The 20,833-nt window shown below is 41.9% G+C and overlaps 1 protein-coding gene across 1 annotated transcript in view; it reads left to right on the forward strand.

The window, feature by feature from the left end:
* LOC118369152 (phospholipid-transporting ATPase ABCA1-like) overlaps window positions 1–20,833 on the forward strand; it is a 240,971-nt gene that overhangs the window by 127,433 nt on the left and 92,705 nt on the right. Inside the window, exons 30-32 of the mRNA XM_052497231.1 lie at window positions 4,499–4,626; window positions 11,191–11,292; window positions 12,405–12,594. Of these exons, the coding sequence (XP_052353191.1) occupies window positions 4,499–4,626; window positions 11,191–11,292; window positions 12,405–12,594 (420 nt within the window). The remainder of the gene's footprint in view (window positions 1–4,498; window positions 4,627–11,190; window positions 11,293–12,404; window positions 12,595–20,833) is intronic.

A 20,833-nucleotide genomic window follows, 5' to 3' on the forward strand; every position in this document is an offset into this window, starting at 1 on the left:
GGCCATAACCCCCCCCCCCTCCCCCCCATACCTTGTTGCTTAATTATACAATTTTGTGTTGTACTGTCATGAAAAAATAATTTATTTTTAAAATTGGTTACACTGTGGGAGGGAAGTAGTTTTATAAATGGATGTGATAATACTTCCAACCAATGAATCTGTGGAGGAGAAATGAAATGAGCTAATGAGAGAACTTGTTTTAGGGGAAAACACACATTTGAATGCTCAGTACCAATATATATATATATATATATGTATGCAACACACCTAGAATGCATGATCAGTTTCTTAAGGGTAGTGGAGATTTAATCTCATCTGAAGAATTTTGTCAGTCTCTAGCTGTTGCCAAGGAGACGGAGGTCGTCACAACTTTGAGAGATGCTCTGTAATGTAAACACGCGCGCGCGCACACACACACACACACACACACACACACACACACACACACACACACACACACACACACACACACACACACACACACACACACACACACACACACACACACACACACACACACACACACACACACACACACACACACACACACACACACACCAGCCCTGTGAACTTTGTCTCCCCACCACAACGGTTTCCACTTTAAATTCATAGGATCCTGAAAGTCAGAGAACTGTCTGATTTGTTTTGAGTTTTTTTTCCTAATTTGCGAGTATGCTAATGATGTGGTTTAATGAGTTATGTATCAGATAAGATTATCATAACAATTAGCTCGCTGACAGGTTGCTATTAGCCTATTAAGTGTGTGTCTCTATCGTTTTGTGGGTCATTTTAATTTCCAGTCAGAACCAATACACGGTTATCTATTTACATGACACCTTCAATTTCTCTTTCATCAGAGATGATACACAATTGTTGACTTACAACCTGAGAATGTGTTGTTCTTTTACTCATTTATTTTGAGCTCTGCTCCCTTATTAATCACAAAGATGAAAATCTTTATTCACAACACGTGTATAGAAGTGGTGTAACCCCATCAGCGATGAATGATACCACGACATTGAATTAATTACACTCCAAAGGCATCGTAATCATAAAGTGCACCACGCCGCTCCTTCCACTTGCCCGTGTGTAAACCTACCACCTGCCGCGTTCTAGAACACACTTCCTCCTGTAACTCTGTAATACTGATCCCACCATTAGTCACTGTCAATCCCGGACGTCGCTCTGTTGCGTTAGCGAGGGGAGGTGTGTGGAAGTGTGTGTGTGGAGTGTTAGTGATTCCCAAAATGCACCCTATTCCCGATATAGTGCCATATGTTTCATTTTGAGCTCTCGTGGAAAAAGTTGTTCCCTACGAAATATTGGGATGCAGACTGTTTCAGGGCTACTCTCCTCCCTCCTTTCTCCTCTCTTCTCCCCCATTCATGTCACTTGCAGGACTGACAAAAGGGCCTGACCATCATGTAAACACCTCCCATTGTCAGCTGATTGTGAAGAGCATCTCTTCAAGCAGAGCCGGTGGGGAATTCTAAAGAGATGATGGTGTGAGACTCAAAGGGAAGTGATTTATGGGGACGAAAGTCAGGGGATGGAAGCTCGTGGAGGTGGTGGGGAGGCGAGCTCATCGGTTGTGTTGTGTGAGCGAAGTCGACTGAATCGAAGCTCGGCGTGCGTACATGGGATTGAATGCGATGCCTTTTGGGAAAGCTACTTGTGGCAGGAAGTATCGTGCTTCAAGGGGTCGTGAATCAAGCCCCTCATAAGAATTCAACTATGTTGTTGCAGTGCAACCCAAGAGTGAATGTGTAATTTGAACAAAGCCGATACTTTGCGGCAAAGTGAAGTGATATCTAGTGACACTTTTGTGTGTTATGCCAGACAATTGGTATTAACATTGCACTTGAGGAACAATCGTCTTAAAAAAAACAAGAAACATTGAGATGCGGGAAACCAGACCCATGACTCAGCATATGTTGTCATCTTTAGCTCATATCACTTGGACAGTTTCATTGAAATGTGAATGATGTCATGTCAATGTCGCGGCGTCATACTCACAGGGAAATGAAAGGACAGTCTTGTTTTTGTAGACTCCTACGACATTGACCTTCCAGTCCCTTTGTTCTACCGTTTCGCTATTATCCTGTGGTTTACTCGGATAATTAAAGTTAATTGATGGTCTGAGCTGCTCGTTGACTTCTCAGATATGTAACCAATGGCAACAAAGTTACACCCTTAAACTTGGCCCCTGAAGTAGCTTTCTGTGGTGTTCTGAAATGTTCCATCTATTTCTTCTTATTAGTCATCAAATTAGTCTGTGTATTGCAGTGAGTCTCTGTTATTAGCACTTGTGAATTAGTCTAATTTATTATCGCGAGTCATTGTTATTTCCTGTCAATTAGCCTTTAATGGCCAACATCGTACAGTATATACTGTAGCATCACCTTGACAACCCAGGTCAGATACATAATATGGAGAGTGCAATACATATTACTTACATTGATTCCACACTGGTCTGGATTGAGACCAAGGTGTCATGATTATGATGATTATCAAAATTCCTGTTGATGGAATAGAATTAAATAGAACACCATAGGAATATCATATACTGTACAGTACCAGTCAAAAGTTTGGACACCTACTCATTCATTTCTATATTTTTACTATTTTCTACATTGTATGATGATCGTTTAAACATCAAAACTATGAAATAACACATATGGAATCATGTAGTTACCAAAAATGTGTTAAGAAAATCTAAATATATTTGATATTTGATATTCTTCAAAGTAGCCATCCTTTGCCTTGATGACAGCTTTGCACTAGTTGATTCACAAAAACAAATGTATTATGCCAACAAGCCAGTCTGCCCTCAAATGAAATTCCATTCTACAGTGAATCACAAAACACAATATTTGTGTTTTGGTGTTTGTATTGTACCCATTTAGAAAGATCAGACTCGTTGTTTCACCAAACTTCAGTGTGTGCTGCTAAACTCAGTCTATAGAGTGCATTGACATTGTGAATGTAATGACTTTTCTCCATTGTTTGCGGGGTGTTTGCAGAAGAACTACTACAAGCTGCCACACACAATTACAGTCAGAGTGTGTGTTCTGTTGTCCTCCATCTTACGTATTGTCTCATTAAGCCGCTTTTCAGTAAACGCGGACTATTACTTTTCCGGTGCCTGCATTTACATAGAACTCATTTACATAGCATTTTTCCAATGTATTGTACTGTTTGAATGGGTTCCGGCAATTGCAGCATGCAATTAATCAAGTTGAGCAAACATCTCTCTTCAGTGGAGTACCTAGCGGTACAAGTGATTAAAGAGATATTGTGCATTCTGTCTTTGACTTTTAGTCAGCCCCGAGAACGGAAATGAAAAGGGAACATTTCCACGAGGGAGAGAAAGGGAGGAAATTGTGGCAGTGAGCTTCGGTGGTGGAAAAGAGAATAAAGCGAAGTGGGTGACGATTGATGATGTTTGAAAGTGTTTAATAAAACTCCTTACACATGCATGGCAGCCATAACAAGTTCACGGTGAGCATAATAAAAGGTTTTGGTCTCATGTCTTATTACTTGCATCCCTATCATTGTGGAGTGTAACAGAGATCGGGTGGGGGTTGGGGCTAATGATGGGGGTAGGATGATGTAACTACTGTAGCGGTAGAAATGTTGAATTACTCTCCCCACCCATCTCTTCCACAACTACACAAGCCGGCACACACAGGCACTGGCACGGACGCACACGCCACACGCGCACACACACCCACACACATGCAAGCACGGTTAATAGATTTGTGGCAATGATACAGTGCATTCGTAAAGTATTCAGACCCCTTTTTTCACATTTTGTTACGTGTAGCTTTTTTTTTTAAACAAACAATGTAACGTAAGAAAATGTGGAAAAAGTCGAGGGGTCTGAAAACTTTCTGAATGCACTGTACTTAATTTGAATGATGCTTATTCAGTGCAGTGCAGTACAAATTTCCAATCTGAGTGAAAGCACATGACAAGTGCAAAGACAAATTGTCACTAGAATCATTTACTAATTGGATTGTGTAATAACACTGATGCAGCCTCGGTCATACACATGAAACATCCCTCTTCTAGTTCTATGGGGAATATGCTCTGTTCATTTGGTTGGCTGGTGAAAGTGGTGCCGTAACACACACTATTATTTTAGATATCCCCCTATTAGATGAGATTAACTTAATAACAGAGCATACTGTACTATAACGGTACACTGTATGCAAGACTTGCATGTAGTGCCTGTCACATGAGGACATGAATGACAGACCAGCCATGACACTGTCACTGACACTAACATGGAAAATATACAACTTTTGTTAGTATCATTACAGAGCTATGTGGACAGTCCGTTATTGTCATGAACTCATATGGCAAGCATTGTGTCAGCCTCGTGTTGAGACAGTGTCACAACAGTGTATTGACAGGATCGGATACCTAAAATAGGCCATGCGGAAAGAAAGCGTCATTTTGCAACTGGTTCTGATATCATATCTATGTCACACAGGTGATTCTGCCTGCTGTCTTCGTCTGCCTGTCTCTCATCTTCTCCGTCATCGTCCCGCCTTTTGCGGAGTACCCCAACCTGGAGTTGCAGCCTTGGATGTATGGACTGCCCCAAACGACATTCTACAGGTGAGCCACTGAAACGTCATGCTCTCAGATGAACATGTTGATATTTGTATTGAATATGTATAAATGTCACGAACGCAGCGGGGTAACCTGACCGGGACAGGTATAAAATCTTTCTTAAAAGATGTAAAGTAGTTCTACTGTACTGTTATGAACAAAGAGCATACTGTTAATGTGAATGCAGAAACCACATACTGTAGCTGATACTGCAGATCGCTTCTAGTTCCAATGTTTGGAGGGAATAATTGTTTTGATTACTTTCCCCTAAATTAGGCACTCCATTAATTCCAGGTCTGGTCTCTAAGTGTGTATGCTTCAGCCAACTCTTCTGACTATCGCCGTCATATCAACCCCATTGTCAGAGAAGGTGTCTGAAGCACATAAAGGTCTAGTACCTGGCTAGTCCTTTCCTGCAATGGCATACTAAATAATTCATCTTACTGTGTGCCCCAAATAGCACCCTATTCACAATATAAGGCACTACTTTCTTTTTTTTTTACCAGAAAAGGTCCTGGTCTAAAGTAGTGCACTCCATAGGGAATAGGGTGCCATACGGGACATACACACTTTCTTTTCTAACATCAAATCACAATTTATTTGTCACATGCTTCGTAAACTAACAGTGAAATGCTCACTTACTGGTCCTTTCCAACAATGCAGAGAGAAAAATATAGAAAAATAATAACATGAGGAAAAAATGCATAATGAGGAACGATAACTTGGCTATATACACGGGGTACCAGTACCGAGTCAATGTGCAGGGGTACGAGGTAATTGAGGTAGTACAGTACATAGAGTACCAGTCAAAAGTTTGGTCACACCTACTCATTCAAGGGTTTGTCTTTATTTGTACTATTTTCTACATTGTAGAATAATAGTGAAGACATCAAAACTATGAAATAGCACATATGGAGTCATGTAGTAACCAAAAAAGTGTGAAACAAATAAAAAATATATTTCATATTTGAGATTCTTCAAAGTAGCCACCCTTTGTCTTGATGACAGCTTTGCACACTCTTGGCATTCTCTCAACCAGCTTCATGTTGTCACCTGGAAAGCATTTCAATTAACAACTGTGCCTTGATAAAAGTAGATCCCTGTCATTTCTTCCGTTTGAGCCAATCGGTTGTGTTCTGACAAGCTAGAGGTGGTATACAGAAGATAGCCCTATTTGGTAAAATAACTAAGTCCATATTATGGCAAGAACAGTTCAAATAAGCAAAGAGAAACAACAGTCCATCATTACTTGAAGACATGAAGGTCAGTCAATACGGGACATTTCAAGAACTTGTTTCTTCAAGTGCAGTCGCAAAAACCATCAAGCGCTATGATGAAACTGGCTATCATGAGGACCAACACAGGAAAGGAAGACCCAGAATTACCTCTGCTGCAGAGGATAAGTTTATTAGAGATACCAGCCTCAGAAATTGCAGACCAAATAAATGCTTCACTGAGTTCAAGTAACAGACACATCTCAACATCAAGTGTTCCTAGGAGACTGCGTGAAACAGACCTTCATGGTTGAATTGCTGATTTCCATCTGCCGTGTCTTTGTGTGACGCAGAGTAGGTGAACGGATGAGCTCCGCATGTGTTGTTCCCTCCATGAAGCACTGACACCCAATTGAGATGGTACGGGATGAGTTTGACCGCATAATGAAAAAAAGCAGCCAATAAGTGCTCAGCATACAGTAGGGCAAAATAGTATTTAGTCAGCCACCAATTGTGCAACTTCTCCCATTTAAAAGATGAGAGAGGCCTGTAATTTTCATCATAGGTACACTTCAACTATGACAGACAAAACTAGGAAAATAAAATCCAGAAAATCACATTGTAGGATTTTTTATGAATGTATTTGCAAATTATGGTGGAAAATAAGTATTTGGTCAATAACAAAAGTTTATCTGAATACTTTGTTATATACCCTTTGTTGGCAATGACAGAGGTCAAACATTTTCTATAACTCTTCACAAGGTTTTCACCCACTATTGCTGGTATTTTGGCCCATTCCTCCATGCAGATCTCCTCTAGAGCAGTGATGTTTTGGGGCTGTTGCTGCGCAACACAGACTTTGAACTCCCTCCATAGATTTTCTATGGGGTTGAGATCTGGAGACTGGCTAGGCCACTCCAGGACCTGGAAATGCTTCTTACGAAGCCACTCCTTTGTTGCCCGGGTGGTGTGTTTGGGATCATTGTCATGCTGAAAGACCCAACCACGTTTCATCTTCAATGCCCTTGCTGATGGAAGGAGGTTTTCACTCAAAATCTCACGATACATGGCCCCATTCATTCTTTCCTTTACACGGATCAGTCGTCCTGGTCCCTTTGCAGAAAAACAGCCCCAAAGCATAATTTTTCCACCCCCATGCTTCACAGTAGGTATGGTGTTCTTTGGATGCAACTCAGCATTCTTTGTCCTCCAAACACGACGAGTTGAGTTTTTATCAAAAATGTATATTTTGGTTTCATCTGACCATATGACGTTCTCCCAATCTTCTTCTGGATCATCCAAATGCTCTTTAGCAAACTTCAGACGGGCCTGGACATGTACTGGCTTAAGCAGGGGGACATGTCTGGCACTGCAGGATTTGAGTCCCTGGCGGCGTAGTGTGTTACTGATGGTAGGCTTTGTTACTTTGGTCCCAGCTCTCTGCAGGTCATTCACTAGGTCCCCCATTGTGGTTCTGGGATTTTTGCTCACTGTTCTTGTGATCATTTTGACCCCACGGGGTGAGATCTTGCGTGGATCCCCAGATCGAGGGAGATTATCAGTGGCCTTGTATGTCTTCCCTTTCCTAATAATTGCTCCCACAGTTGATTTCTTCAAACCAAGCTGCTTACCTATTACAGATTCAGTCTTCCCAGCCTGGTGCAGGTCTACAATTTTGTTTCTGGTGTCCTTTGACAGCTCTTTGGTCTTGGCCATAGTGGAGTTTGGAGTGTGACTGTTTGAGGTCGTGGACAGGTGTCTTTTATCCTGATAACAAGTTCAAACAGGTGCCATTAATACAGGTAACGAGTGGAGAACAGAAGAGCCTCTTAAAGAATAAGTTACAGTCCACCATAATTTCAAATAAAATCATTAAAAATCCTACAATGTAAATTTCTGGATTTTGTTTTCTAATTTTGTCTGTCATAGTTGAAGTGTACCTATGATGACAATTACAGGCGTCTCTCATCTTTTTAAGTTGGATAACTTGCACAATTAATGGCTGACTAAATACTTTTTTGCCCCACTGTATGTGGAAAATCCTTCGAGACTGTTGGAAAAGCATTCCAGGTGAAGCTGGTTGAGAGAATGCCAAGAGTGTGCTAAGCTGTCATCAAGGCAAAGAATGGCTACTTTGAAGAATCTGAAATATTAAATCTATTTTGAAATGTTTAACACTTTTTTTGTGTTGATTCCATATGTGTCCTATTATGGACAACATATACATTTTATACATAGCATATCGACAAGCCTGTTTTAAAACTTACAGTAACACAGATGTCTTCTGTGAAAGTTCACCATCTGTACATTTTCTTTGAGAACTTCTTGTTCTGCGTTTCGGGGTTTGCTTTCGAAATACATCCCGAAAAACGTTGAAATAATGTGAAAACTTGTTGAATATTTCATGGAGTTGCCGATACTCTGCTCATGTATCCAACCGCTGCAGTGACGATGAATCTTATTGGATTCCCTGCTCCTTCTCATTGATATTCTATTGAGGTTTGCTTATTTTAGCCAGGGGAGATCATTGCATTGTAATAGATTGATCCCATTGGACAGTTTAAAGGCCAAATGCAGCCATTTTTATAGCAATATCAAATCATTTCTGGGTAACAATTAAGTACGTTGCTGTAATAGTGTTCCGTTAAAATGGGCAAAAAATTGCTTTTTATCTTAAAGGAAGAATATTTCTAGGAATGTCTGGGAGTGGTCTGAGTGGGGAGGGGAAAACTGAAAACTAGCTGTTATTAGCATCTATAAACCAATTAACCACATGGTGATGTCAACATGGACAGCCGAAACACGCCCCCATGCAAACCTGCTGATTAGATTGTACTTTCAACCAGCAAATATCAGGAATAACACTGATCAAACTTGTTCACACTTTTACAATATTAGTTTCATCAGCTGTTTTACAATGTGATACAAAAAAATATGGGAAAAACAGATTTTTGACTGCACTGGGCTTTTAAACAGACACTATCAGGCTCTAGCATGTTGCTATGGAAACCACAGGTAGAGCTTCACCTTCTTCGTCAAAGTTAGACTAAAGGCAGTGAGTTTTAACTGCAAGTGTTACGCCACATTTAAATATGCAGAACTCATCAGACCGACCAGAATCTAGCCTGGTTATGTGTCACATCATTAGCAAGCTGAAGTTCTTTCTCTTCTCTGACATTCTCTGTGGTCAATTACTGCATATTGTCTTCTCCCCTGAATCATTTTAACACGCTTCCCTTTGTGAAGTCTTAAGCTGGAAAGACATACCAGGCTGAGACAGAGAAGGTTTGCATAATTCATACAAGCTCAATTAGTCAATGTCAAACAAACGTGCCTGGGAAATGTGGAGAAAAAAAAATACAGATTCAAATGCAGGCTAAAAAGATTGGTTTCAAAAAGAAGTTGTCCTGATACTAAATCCATATGAATAGGTATGGTCATACATTGATGACACTATTAGATTCAAACACATTGACAAAATTGCCTTAGGACTTCATACCGAAACATGTAATATCCATACAATGCTGTCTCAGATATTAGGGGAGTTGAAAGGAGGGGGTTGCATGTTTAATCAGACTATTCTCTACTCTGTTACTCTGTGATGTTTCACAAAGTTCCTCCACCTGACTGATTTTCCTTTACCGGGAGAGTGGAGGCTATGCTGATCAAAACCATCCTTTCCACCAAAGCATTCTGAGGAAGTAACCATTTTTATTTTACACTCAAGGAAACGCATCACATTTCCTTCTGGGAACATTAAGCCTATTTTATTTCCCAAATTAGTATTTCAACACTCAGATCTGCATTGTATCTAAATAGACTATTACCTCTAGGATTTTCCCTTTTTGTAGATATATCTAAGATTCAACCTAAGATTAGTTCCAGTGTGTCTCTGCTCGTTTTGATCCCCCCAATAGTATTGTTACTTTGAATAAGATTGCTTCCCAAATGGCATCCTATTCCCTTTATAGTGCACTTCTTTTTACCAGTGCCCTACAGGCCCTGGTCAAAACTAGTACAATATATTGGGAATAGGGTGCCATTTGGGAAGCAGACCCAGCTATTGTTAATGTTAAAACAGATGGCTGAGCAAAATCCATTTTTACAATCAGCCACTTCGATTGGACTCCTCGCTTATGGTGGCGGAAATTATAGGTTGACCTTCATGAGAGATAAATGAGCCTATGAACATTGTATTAATCCCATTGGCCAGCAGTGACTACAGCTGGACCCTAGCCATGATCTTTATAAAACGCTGTTTTCACAGCGCCAAGGTACACTCGAGACAAAGAGCAGAGATTGTGTATACATTGATTGTAGCGGCCTGTTTTTCTTCCAGGCACATATATACAATAGCGTGCTCTGATGCACACACACTCTCACACGCAAGCATGCAGGCGCGTGCACTCTCTCTCTCTCTCACACACACACACACACACACACACACACACACACACACACACACACACACACACACACACACACACACACACACACACACACACACACACACACACACACACACACACACACACACACACACACACACACACACACACACACACACACACACACACACACACACAGAGTTTATGTTATGTTGACATGTGCTCTATTCAGTCAGAATGCCAAGAGCTTTTCTCACCCATGTGTGCTCAGTGGTGTGTATTCATTTGGAAATGTAATGTTCTCAACAAAATTCCAGGGCCATACAACGATTCTTCATTCATCCTTTATTAAACTATATCTTGTTCCATGTTAGCTGGGCATCATGCACTACTTTAAATCCAAAAGCACAAAAAAACACTCCTGTTGGTCTCATTTCCTTTTGGCCAATTTCTCTATCTAGAGATGGATACATTATACCCATTCTCTTCATCTTTGTTGATTCCGTGGGCCATGCCCTCAGTGAACTAATCAATGCTATAGCGTGCTTGATCACCCCCGGTTACAGTATCTGGTCCAGTAATTGAAACCCCCAAAGTTCCACTAGGATAAACAGTTGGTCAGGTCATGATCCAAGGGCTTTGAGCCTGAACTTCCGCCTAACATTCAGCAACAATGCTAAATTGGTTTTTCAGTCAATGGCAGCCCCACCACTTGGTTTCCTATTAATCTAAGGGATGTGGTTGGAGGAATGTAGAAATTGCAGTTTGCACCTTTCAAAATGTTCTGTTTCCACATTCTCTGAATATGTGCACAGTCTATTTGTTATTGTGAGGACTGGGGGTGTTTTGTAAATCCAAGATGGTGGGCAATTAAATGATTAGACGATCACCATGGATTATGTTGATAACTAGCCCGCCTGTAAGGGATAGTGTTGGAGTCTAGCTAACAAGGTCCAATTTCATTACAGCAATGATGGACCGCCAAATAACACCGAGGTTGCTCGGGTGGCGGACTCTTTGGTGAATAATCCTGGGTTTGGGACTCGCTGCATGGCCAACAACCCGATACCGTAAGTATGACCAGCGGCCATTTTAACACACCTGTCCCTCAATTATTACATTTGTTTTGTTTGCAGTGTTTCTCCTGTTTCAAATGTTCTTGCACAGCATGACAATAGCTACATTGTCCAGGAAGTACAAGAGGCTTCTAAACAGCTTCTATCCCTAAGCCATAAGACTCCTGAACATTCGAAAGGATTGGATACCTTCTGATATGCTTGGTGTCAATGTTCCCACATTGTTTTCTTGTCTGTCATTCCTTTAGATCTCCTCAAGTGCATTTTGGGTGGGGGCCAAGGGTCGATTTGAAATTGGGCAAACATCTCCCCCATTGGCACATTGTTCACCTAAATAAGTCAATAAACATGTTGTTTTGACCAAATCTAAAGCTGAGGCTGGTTGCTTTGGAATTGGGTCGACATATGGCCCATTGGCAGGTTTTTATAAAAAGGGTGTTTTGACTGAATCTGAAGTTGAATATCTCATGGAGGATAATTCTTTGAGAGACAAAGTTCAGTTTTAATCGTACATGTTCTAACACAAAATCCATGCGGTAAAGTAAATCATTGATTTAATCCAACCATGGAATAAGATTCTTCAAATATTAATTGCATACGACTGAAGGCATTTACAATGTATCGTATAAGGCATGAATAAACATAATACATTATTCCCGGCTTCATTCTAACTAATATACCACCATTTATTTTATATTCATTTGTTCTGGGGTTCCCAGAGGTGAATGATGTTTGTATTGTGTAGATTTGCCTTGTTTTATCTCCTCTCTGTCAAGCCTGATCAGGTTCAACATGCTTTATCAAGCTGTTCTGCTTCCCTATTGAAACATGCTACATTACCTCCATGTTTTAGATAAGGAGACTTGTATGCTGTAGCTGTGTTGTTAACATGATTTATTATCTATGTTTAGCTTGACCTAAACAGGTATTGTATGAGAATGGCATGTCTTCCTGAGGATAACTGCTGAGAATTCCTCTGCCGAAGTACCATTTTTCCTATTCGGGTGTGTTCTTTATTGAATTATGCTGGTTTCCTATGAAGCTTAGCAAATGGGTTCTCATGTTTCATCATCATTATCATCGTTGTTTTTCCCCCTTTTCTCCAGAAATCTCCCATGTGTCCCGAATGATTCTAAGTGGTTCACTCCCACAGTGGATCCCTCTATCAGCAACATCTTCGTCAACGGAAACTGGAGCATGGCCAACCCTTCCCCTAACTGCCAGTGCAGCACTCCTCAAAAGACCACCATGTTGCCAGATTGCCCACCTGGAGCCGGTGGGCTGCCTCCCCCTCAGGTTAGTCCACAATCTGGCAACCCCAGGTCTCCCTGTAACATAACGATTTACAATTGTGTGCTGATCTGGCAACCTGCGTTGGACCTGAAGTCTTGTGTTAGCTCCCCGAACGAATGCCTAAGCTTTAGCTCTGCCAGCTCAAGAGGGCAGGCTTCCAACCCCAGACAAAATTGGTGCAGTGAGGAGGAGCTCAAAGGGGTGTGAGGTGTAACATAGTTGGTTGTGTGTGTTATGTCTCCAGTGTCCTGCAATGGCAATGCAGGGGTTTGAAACTGAAGTTATCTTGCCCTCAGATGTTTCTGTTGTGAACACATGTTTCCCAAGGTAACCCTCTTTCTAGGGGTAATACTGATTGAATGCTCTGTCTCCCCATTGTAATATATACACCTTACCAATCAATCAATTTAATCCAACATTATGATCGTTAACCATAGTTACTACGTATATTTACAAGGGTCAACAAGAGTATTCATATCCAACACAATATATGCCCGTATGGGAACATGTATCCAGTGAGTTTGGACATTGCTTTATCACGTCAATGTTACTGTTGTCTCATGTCTTCCACAATAGCATTATGGCTGGTCTTAAGACAAAAATGTATGTTGAGATAATGCGTCTCATCACTCTTTTTTTTGGCAACCAGTGAACTCCGACCGCTCTTAGACCAACCCTTGGAGAGCAGGTACAGGTTAGCACTGAGCTTGCTGATGTCCACCCCCCCCCCCTCTATAATGTCCAAGACCTGAGCTTTGTCTGTCACCTGGAACTCAATGGCAATGTTTTATAAGCTATTACCCTATCAACATACATGGCCAATGTTCCTGAGCTGACCCCTGGATTCTTAATCCTGGCTGGGATCGATGGGAGGTCCTCATGGTCACCGGGCTTGGGGCTCTTTCCCCCTAGAACCATTACATGGCCTAAATGGATTGCTCCAAACATACACTGTAAAACCGGATAAGTTCTGGGGAAACTGATTACCTCAAAAAAATTCAGTTAGGGAACTTAAATAACTGAAGTTAGCAGTACTTCCTTTGTATGAGTAATACAAATGCTGTTTTTTGAGTAAGGTATACTTAATTTTTTTTATGTAAATCAATTTAGTTATTTAAAATTTCTCTCTTCATAAAAAACACTAATTCAATTAAATCAACATGGTGAAGTGAACTCAACAATCTTAAGTCATAGTCACTTAAGTATATTGCTGCAGTCAGTGTCGGTCAGTGAGGGATGACTGTCATTCATATTCCATTCACACAGCTCAATGTAACATCAACAGGCTTAGGCTACTACATGATACTCACATTTTTCCTATACCCATCATGAGGTTACTACAACCTAGCCTATGAATTAAAGTTTTCAACACAGGTAGAGAGAAAATAAATTGTAATCAAGGTGACAGACAGTGTCACATTCAATACTGCCTTGCACACTCTTGCCTGCATCTAGCTGATCTAGCGTGTAATCATTGGTCCAACAGTTGCAAACGAGAGTTTCAATGATCAAAAGCAGGTTTGTACATCCCTGCTTTGTTCCGTTTTCAATAGAATCGGTACAATGAATACACACCTGATCACACGCAAACACAGTTCACTTTCATAGAAGCCCCATACAAACAGCATGATCATTTTGCTCATTGAATATTTCCTTCTCGCATCTACGCACTGTCCTCCTCTCCCCTTTTCCTACGCTTATGTGCTTCAGTGCACAACACATCAGCTGTCTGTGACCATGGGAAAAACCTTCCCAAGCCAAACCTTCATATCATAACCGCTACACACAGTCTACATGGTTGTCACCATATTAACTAACGCCATAGTCAACATAGCTACTATAACTAACGCATTAGTAAACTCACTACAATCATGCAGTCAGCAAGCAGTTTAGCAGTTACACCTACAGGCAATTAATTAATAAAACCAAAAGCTTACCTTGACTTGGAAGAGTTCCAGACTTGGATAGCCATAGCCAGCTAGCTAACATAGCATCCCTCTCTGTTTGGGCTGGGTGTTTGAGTAGGCTAAACTAGCTTGCTGCATTCCTTAGCTACTGTACGTGAAAGTGGAAAAAAATACAACAAAATATAGCTAGCTCTCTTTCTCTCTCACTCGCTTTTGCGTCTCTTTTAAATTTAAAGAAATGAATTTGTTCAAAACTGTTCAACTATTGTCTTTCTCATTGAATTAACTACTCACCACATTTTGTGCACTGCAGGGTAGAAAGAGAATTACTAGAATGGACAAAGCTCCTCAGACCATTTCAATTTGACTGGATAGACGGAAGCAGTCATCGCGTGGGTTATCGGTCCACTCAATATGGCCGGCGGTCCACTCAATCACAGAACATTGAAGGGGAAATGCCTTTCCATGGCTCCAATATCTTGAATGGTAATGAAAAAGCTAGACATTGATGGACAGGTGCATTCTAACTTTTATTGGAAATGGCTTTTGGTGTTTACACAAGGTTTGTTCTCTGCCAGTGCATTATGGGTTATTATTTGAGGTATGTGAGATGAGAGTCTGAGTGTGCCAAGTGATCTTGGAAACAAATCTATCATAAAGATGGTAGATTATAGTCCATTACAGGGCCAGAGGGAAATGTCTATGTATACATAATGCTTTTTGTTACATTCTAGGGTGGTTCATGCTTGGCTCATTGACAGTCATTCATGTCTTGACATGAGCTGTCTCTGTTCTGCTGGGTTTCAGGAAACCAAAAAATGTTCTAAGAAAATATGTTCCGCTCCTGCAAAAGGTTTAATTGCAATGACAAAAAGTTAAAGGGAATGAATGTACCCCTGAATAATGAACTCATGATCTAAATCAATCCCGGTTATAGGGCACGCAAAAAGTTATAATAATGTATAAAGTTTTGGCACAAATGATCAAAAGCACTGAAAGTCAGTATACAGTACCCAGTGGTTTGATTGACTGAATATTTTCCTTTTTTTCTTGGTGTCTTGGCAACATGTAAATAGAAAGTCAATATCCCACATTTACACACAAAAACTAAAACCAGTCCTTTGAGTCGTGCTTTTCAAGACACAAACATATATACGAATCCCAATTCTCTAGATGGAGAAGTCATGACATTCACTGTTTTGATTCTGGAGGCTTTGTATTGACAGCCACATCGTTTTCTTCCCTCAGACAGAAATACCACCTGTCTATTTTGTCAATCAACTCCTGGTTTGATGTGCCTGTCCAAATCCCTGCTGGGAGATATCTGTGGACACTCCTTGAGACTGAGCACAAACACACTACTGGTGAGGAGGCGTGAGGTTGATTTGATAGGTCGACAGAGTTAGTCACCCGCCTGAATGGTACATTCAACAGTTGATCAAAGATCAAAATAGGGTGATAAATAAAATACAGTGGATGTATAAATTTACATTATTGTCAGAGAAGATGTAAGTAGTGACACTTTATGCCTGCAGTGCTATGCAAAGGTGTGATGCCTTTTGACATGTATTTGCAGACATAGTTTTTAAAAATCTTGCACAGACAGTTTGTGAAAAGTTCCTCTGTTTTTCACCCTTCTTTCCCCCCTCTTTTACCCCCTCCTGTTCTTAGAGGAACTTCAATGTCTAAGAGGCGGATATAGTACTGACACAGTTTCCAAACAAATATCCAAAAGCACAGTCTGACAAATCTGAAATCATTTGGTTCTGTGGCGCTTGTGAAGGAGATGACAGTTTTTTTCTGTTTGGCGTCATGTTCTAAAGTACAGATGTAGGATCTTAATGTGATCACCCTGTGGCACGAGATTTAAGATTTAAAAAGGCTTCTGATGTTTGTAATTTCCACCTTTACATTTCAGACTTGATTTTCCCTTGTATCAAATATATATATATATATACAACTCCTACAAAAATATCCATTAATTATAATCCACATAATAATTCACATTTTGTCATGCTGCAGGATTATTTTCCTGCTGTAGCAAACTGGCTCAAATTAAAACCCTACATCTGTATCGCATAAACTTGGAATGAATATTTAGATGTTTGACTGTAAAGTCTTTGAATATTTTTCTGAGATTGCTAATTGGGATGTTTGACAAAATCTTGGCAAAGAGGAACTCTTATATATACACACACACACACACACACACACACACACACACACACACACACAGACACACAGACACACAGACACATAGACACATAGACACATAGACACAGAGAAAGACAGTCGGACAGAGACAGACAGTCGGACAGAGACAGACAGTCGGACAGAGACAGACGGAGACAGGGAGACAGTCGGACGGAGACAGGGAGACAGTCGGACGGAGACAGGGAGACAGTCGGACGGAGACGGACGAAGACAGTCGGACGGAGACGGACGAAGACAGTCGGACGGATGGAGACAGTCAGACGGACGGAGACAGACAGACACATGAGAGAGGCTGGAAGTAGCACATAGTAGGTCACAGAGTAGGGCCCCTGAAGCAGGTTAGAGGTTAAATGCCAGTAGGTGGCACCTGAGATTCTGAAATTATCAACCCAACCTGCCCAACCTGTGTGTTTGTGCGTGCGTGTGTGTGAATGCCAATGCGTATGCATGCATGTGTGTTAGTGTGAACACATTTGTGTGTGCTCAGTCCTCTCAGACAGACAGTAAGAGGCCCTTGAAAGCCAATGACTTCCCCTAACCGGAGCCCATGCTGTTTGGTGAAAATACCCTTTTTAAAGACGCACGGCTCATCCCCAGTCCTCATCTCTTCCCCCATCCTTCCGTCCTACCAGGAGCTCATTTATAGCTATCACAAGACTATCACAAGACGTCCGCCCTTGACGGATATATAATGCTTGTTGTGCTTGTGCAAGCCTCACAGTGTACCCCCCACACCCTGTGACAAAGCAGGGCCTATTCGAAGTGGTGGTTGGAAAACGGTATTATGGGATATGGATTGTTGTCGGACAAAAGGAATACACTTTGTGTGGCCTTTCTTATTCTGACACATGGATGTTCCGGATCTCAACGAGGTTGTTAAGGTGTCTCATTAAAACGTGCTGTTGGATGCATTACATGATTTATATGGCAATATATATCTCTCCTTCTCCATTGGTTGCCGTCCCTTCTTTAAGATCACTGTATTTTGATTGTGTCTCTTTCTGCCACTCTTCCCTTCACATCGTGTTGTTCAAACACAAGCATTCAATGGCATTTGGGGAATTTGTGGAATACATTGGATGTTGTTGGACCATATAATCCATTCCATGAGCATGGAACATTAATACCACTGATGAACAAGTCAGAAGGATGAATGTTACATTTCCTACCGGCAAGACATGAGAACGTCTACTTCATACAGTATTTTACCCTCATATCTTGTACGTCATTCTGAAGGAAGATAACGTTCCACGCCAACTGCCCTTGTGAGTTCAGAGGAATAAGCTATACTACTCTTCAGATTTGGGAGACGGAGGTACAGACATGAAACATATAAAAATAGATGCACTTGTCGCGGGATGAATCCCACCCTTGCGTACACACACACACACACACACACACACACACACACACACACACACACACACACACACACACACACACACACACACACACACACACACACACACACACACACTCAGGCACTGAACATATACAGTCGTGGCCAAAAGTTTTGAGAATGACACAAATATTAGTTTTCACAAAGTCTGCTGCCTCAGTTTGTATGATGGCAATTTGCATATAGTCCAGAATGTTATGAAGAGTGATCAATTAATTGGAAAGTCCCTCGTTGCCATATAAATTAACTGAATCCCCAAAAACATTTTCCACTGCATTTCAGCCCTGACACAAAAGGACCAGCTGACATGTCAGTGGTTCTCTCGTTAACACAGGTGTGAGTGTTGACAAGGACAAGGTTGCAGATCACTCTGTCATGCTGATTGAGTTCGAATAACAGACTGGAAGCTTCAAAAGGTGGGGTGGTGCTTGGAGAGAGGTTCAATTGTTGTGGAGAAGGCTTCAGGGCACCCAAGAAAGCCCAGCAAGCGCCAGGACCGCCCCCTAAAGTTGATTCAGCTGTGGGATCAGGGCACTACCAGTACAGAGCTTGCTCAGGAATGGCAGCAGACAGGTGTGAATGCATCTGCACGCACAGTGAGGCGAAGACTTGTGGAGGATGGCCTGGTGTCAAGAAGGGCAGCAAAGAAGCCACTTCTCTTCAGGAAAAACATCAGGGATAGACTGATATTCTGCAAAAGGTACAGGGATTGGACTGCTGAGGACGTGGGTAAAGTCATTTTCTCTGATGAATCCCCTTTCCGATTGTTTGGGGCATCTGGAAAAAAGCTTGTCCAGAGAAGACAAGGTGAGCGCTACCATCAGTCCTGTGTCATGGCAACAGTAAAGCATCCTGAGGCCATTCATGTGTGGGGTTGTTTCTCAGCCAAGGGAGTGGGCTCACTCACAATTTTGCCTAAGAACACAGCCATGAATAAAGAATGGTACCAACACATCCAGCAACTTCTCCCAACCATCCAGGAACAGTTTGGTGACGAACAATGCCTTTTCCAGCATGATGGAGCACCTTGGCATAAGGCAAAAGATTCATCACTAAGTGGCTCGGGGAACAAAATATCAATATTTTGGGTCCATGGCCAGGAAACTCCCCAAACCTTACTCCCAGTGAGAACTTGTGGTCAAACCTCAAGGCGGGTGGACAAACAAAACCCCACAAATTCTGATAAACTCCAAGCATTGATTATGCAAGAATGGGCTGCCATCAGTCAGGATGTGTCTGAGAAGTTAATCAAATCAAATCAAATTTTATTTGTCACATACACATGGTTAGCAGATGTTAATGCGAGTGTAGCGAAATGCTTGTGCTTCTAGTTCCAACAAATGCAGTAATGACCAACGAGTAATCTAACCTAACAATTCCACAACTACTACCTTAAACACACAAGTGTAAGGGAATGAAGGTTATGTACATAAAAATATATGAATGAGTGATGGTACAGAACGGCATAGGGAAGATACAGTAGATGGTATCGGGTACAGTATATACATATGAGATGATTAATGTAGGGTATGTAAACATTATATAAAGTGGCATAGTTTAAAGTGACTAGTGATACATTTATTACATCCAATGTTTAGAGATTGAGTCAGTATGTTGGCTGCAGCCACTCAATGTTAGTGATGGCCTTGAGATAGAAGCTGTTTTTCAGTCTCTCGGTCCCTGCTTTGATGCACCTGTACTGACCTCGCCTTCTGGATGATAGCGGGGTGAACAGGCAGTGGCTCGGGTTGTTGTTGTCCTTGATGATCTTTATGGCCTTCCTGTGACATCGGGTGGTGTAGGAGTCCTGGAGGGCAGGTAGTTTGCCCCCGGTGATGCGTTGTGCAGACCTCACTACCCTCTGGAGAGCCTTACAGTTGTGGGCGGAGCACTTGCCGTACCAGGCGGTGATACAGCCCGGCAGGATGCTCTCGATTGTGCATCTGTAAAGGTTTGTGAGTGCTTTCGGTGCTGCGCCTTCTTCACCACGCTGTCTTGTGTGGGTTTTTCAGTTATTCTGTGATGTGTACGCTGAGGAACTTAAAACCTACTACCCTCTCCACTACTGTCCCGTCGATGTGGATAGGGGGGTGCTCCTTCTGCTGTTTCCTAAAGTCCAAGATCATCTGCTTTGTTTTGTTGACGTTGAGTGTGAGGTTATTTTCCTGACACCACATTCCGAGTGCCCTCAACTTCCCCCCTGTAGGCTGTCTTGTCGTTGTTGGTAATCAAGCCTACTACTGTAGTGTCGTCTGCAAACTTGATGATTGAGTTGGAGAGGTGCATGGCCACGCAGTCGTGGATGAACAAGGAGTATAGGAGAGGGCTGAGAACGCACCCTTGTGGGGCCCCAGTGTTGAGGATCAGTGGGGTGGAGATGTTGTTACCTACCCTCACCACCTGGGGGCGGCCCGTCAGGATGTCCAGTACCCAGTTGCACAGGACGGGGTTGAGACCCAGGTTCTCGAGCTTGATGACGAGCTTGGAGGGTACTATGGTGTTATATGCTGAGCTGTAGTTAATGAACAGCATTCTCACATAGGTATTCCTCTTGTCTAGATGGGTTAGGGCAGTGTGGTTGCGATTGCGTCGTCTGTGGACCTATTGGGGCGGTAAGCAAATTGGAGTGGGTCTTGGGTGTCAGGTAGGGTGGAGGTGATATGGTCCTTGACTAGTCTCTCAAAGAACTTCATGATGACGGAAGTGAGTGCTACGGGGCGGT

This window comes from Oncorhynchus keta, chromosome 35 (assembly GCF_023373465.1).
Source record: "Oncorhynchus keta strain PuntledgeMale-10-30-2019 chromosome 35, Oket_V2, whole genome shotgun sequence".
Classification (NCBI taxonomy): Eukaryota; Metazoa; Chordata; class Actinopteri; order Salmoniformes; family Salmonidae; genus Oncorhynchus; species Oncorhynchus keta.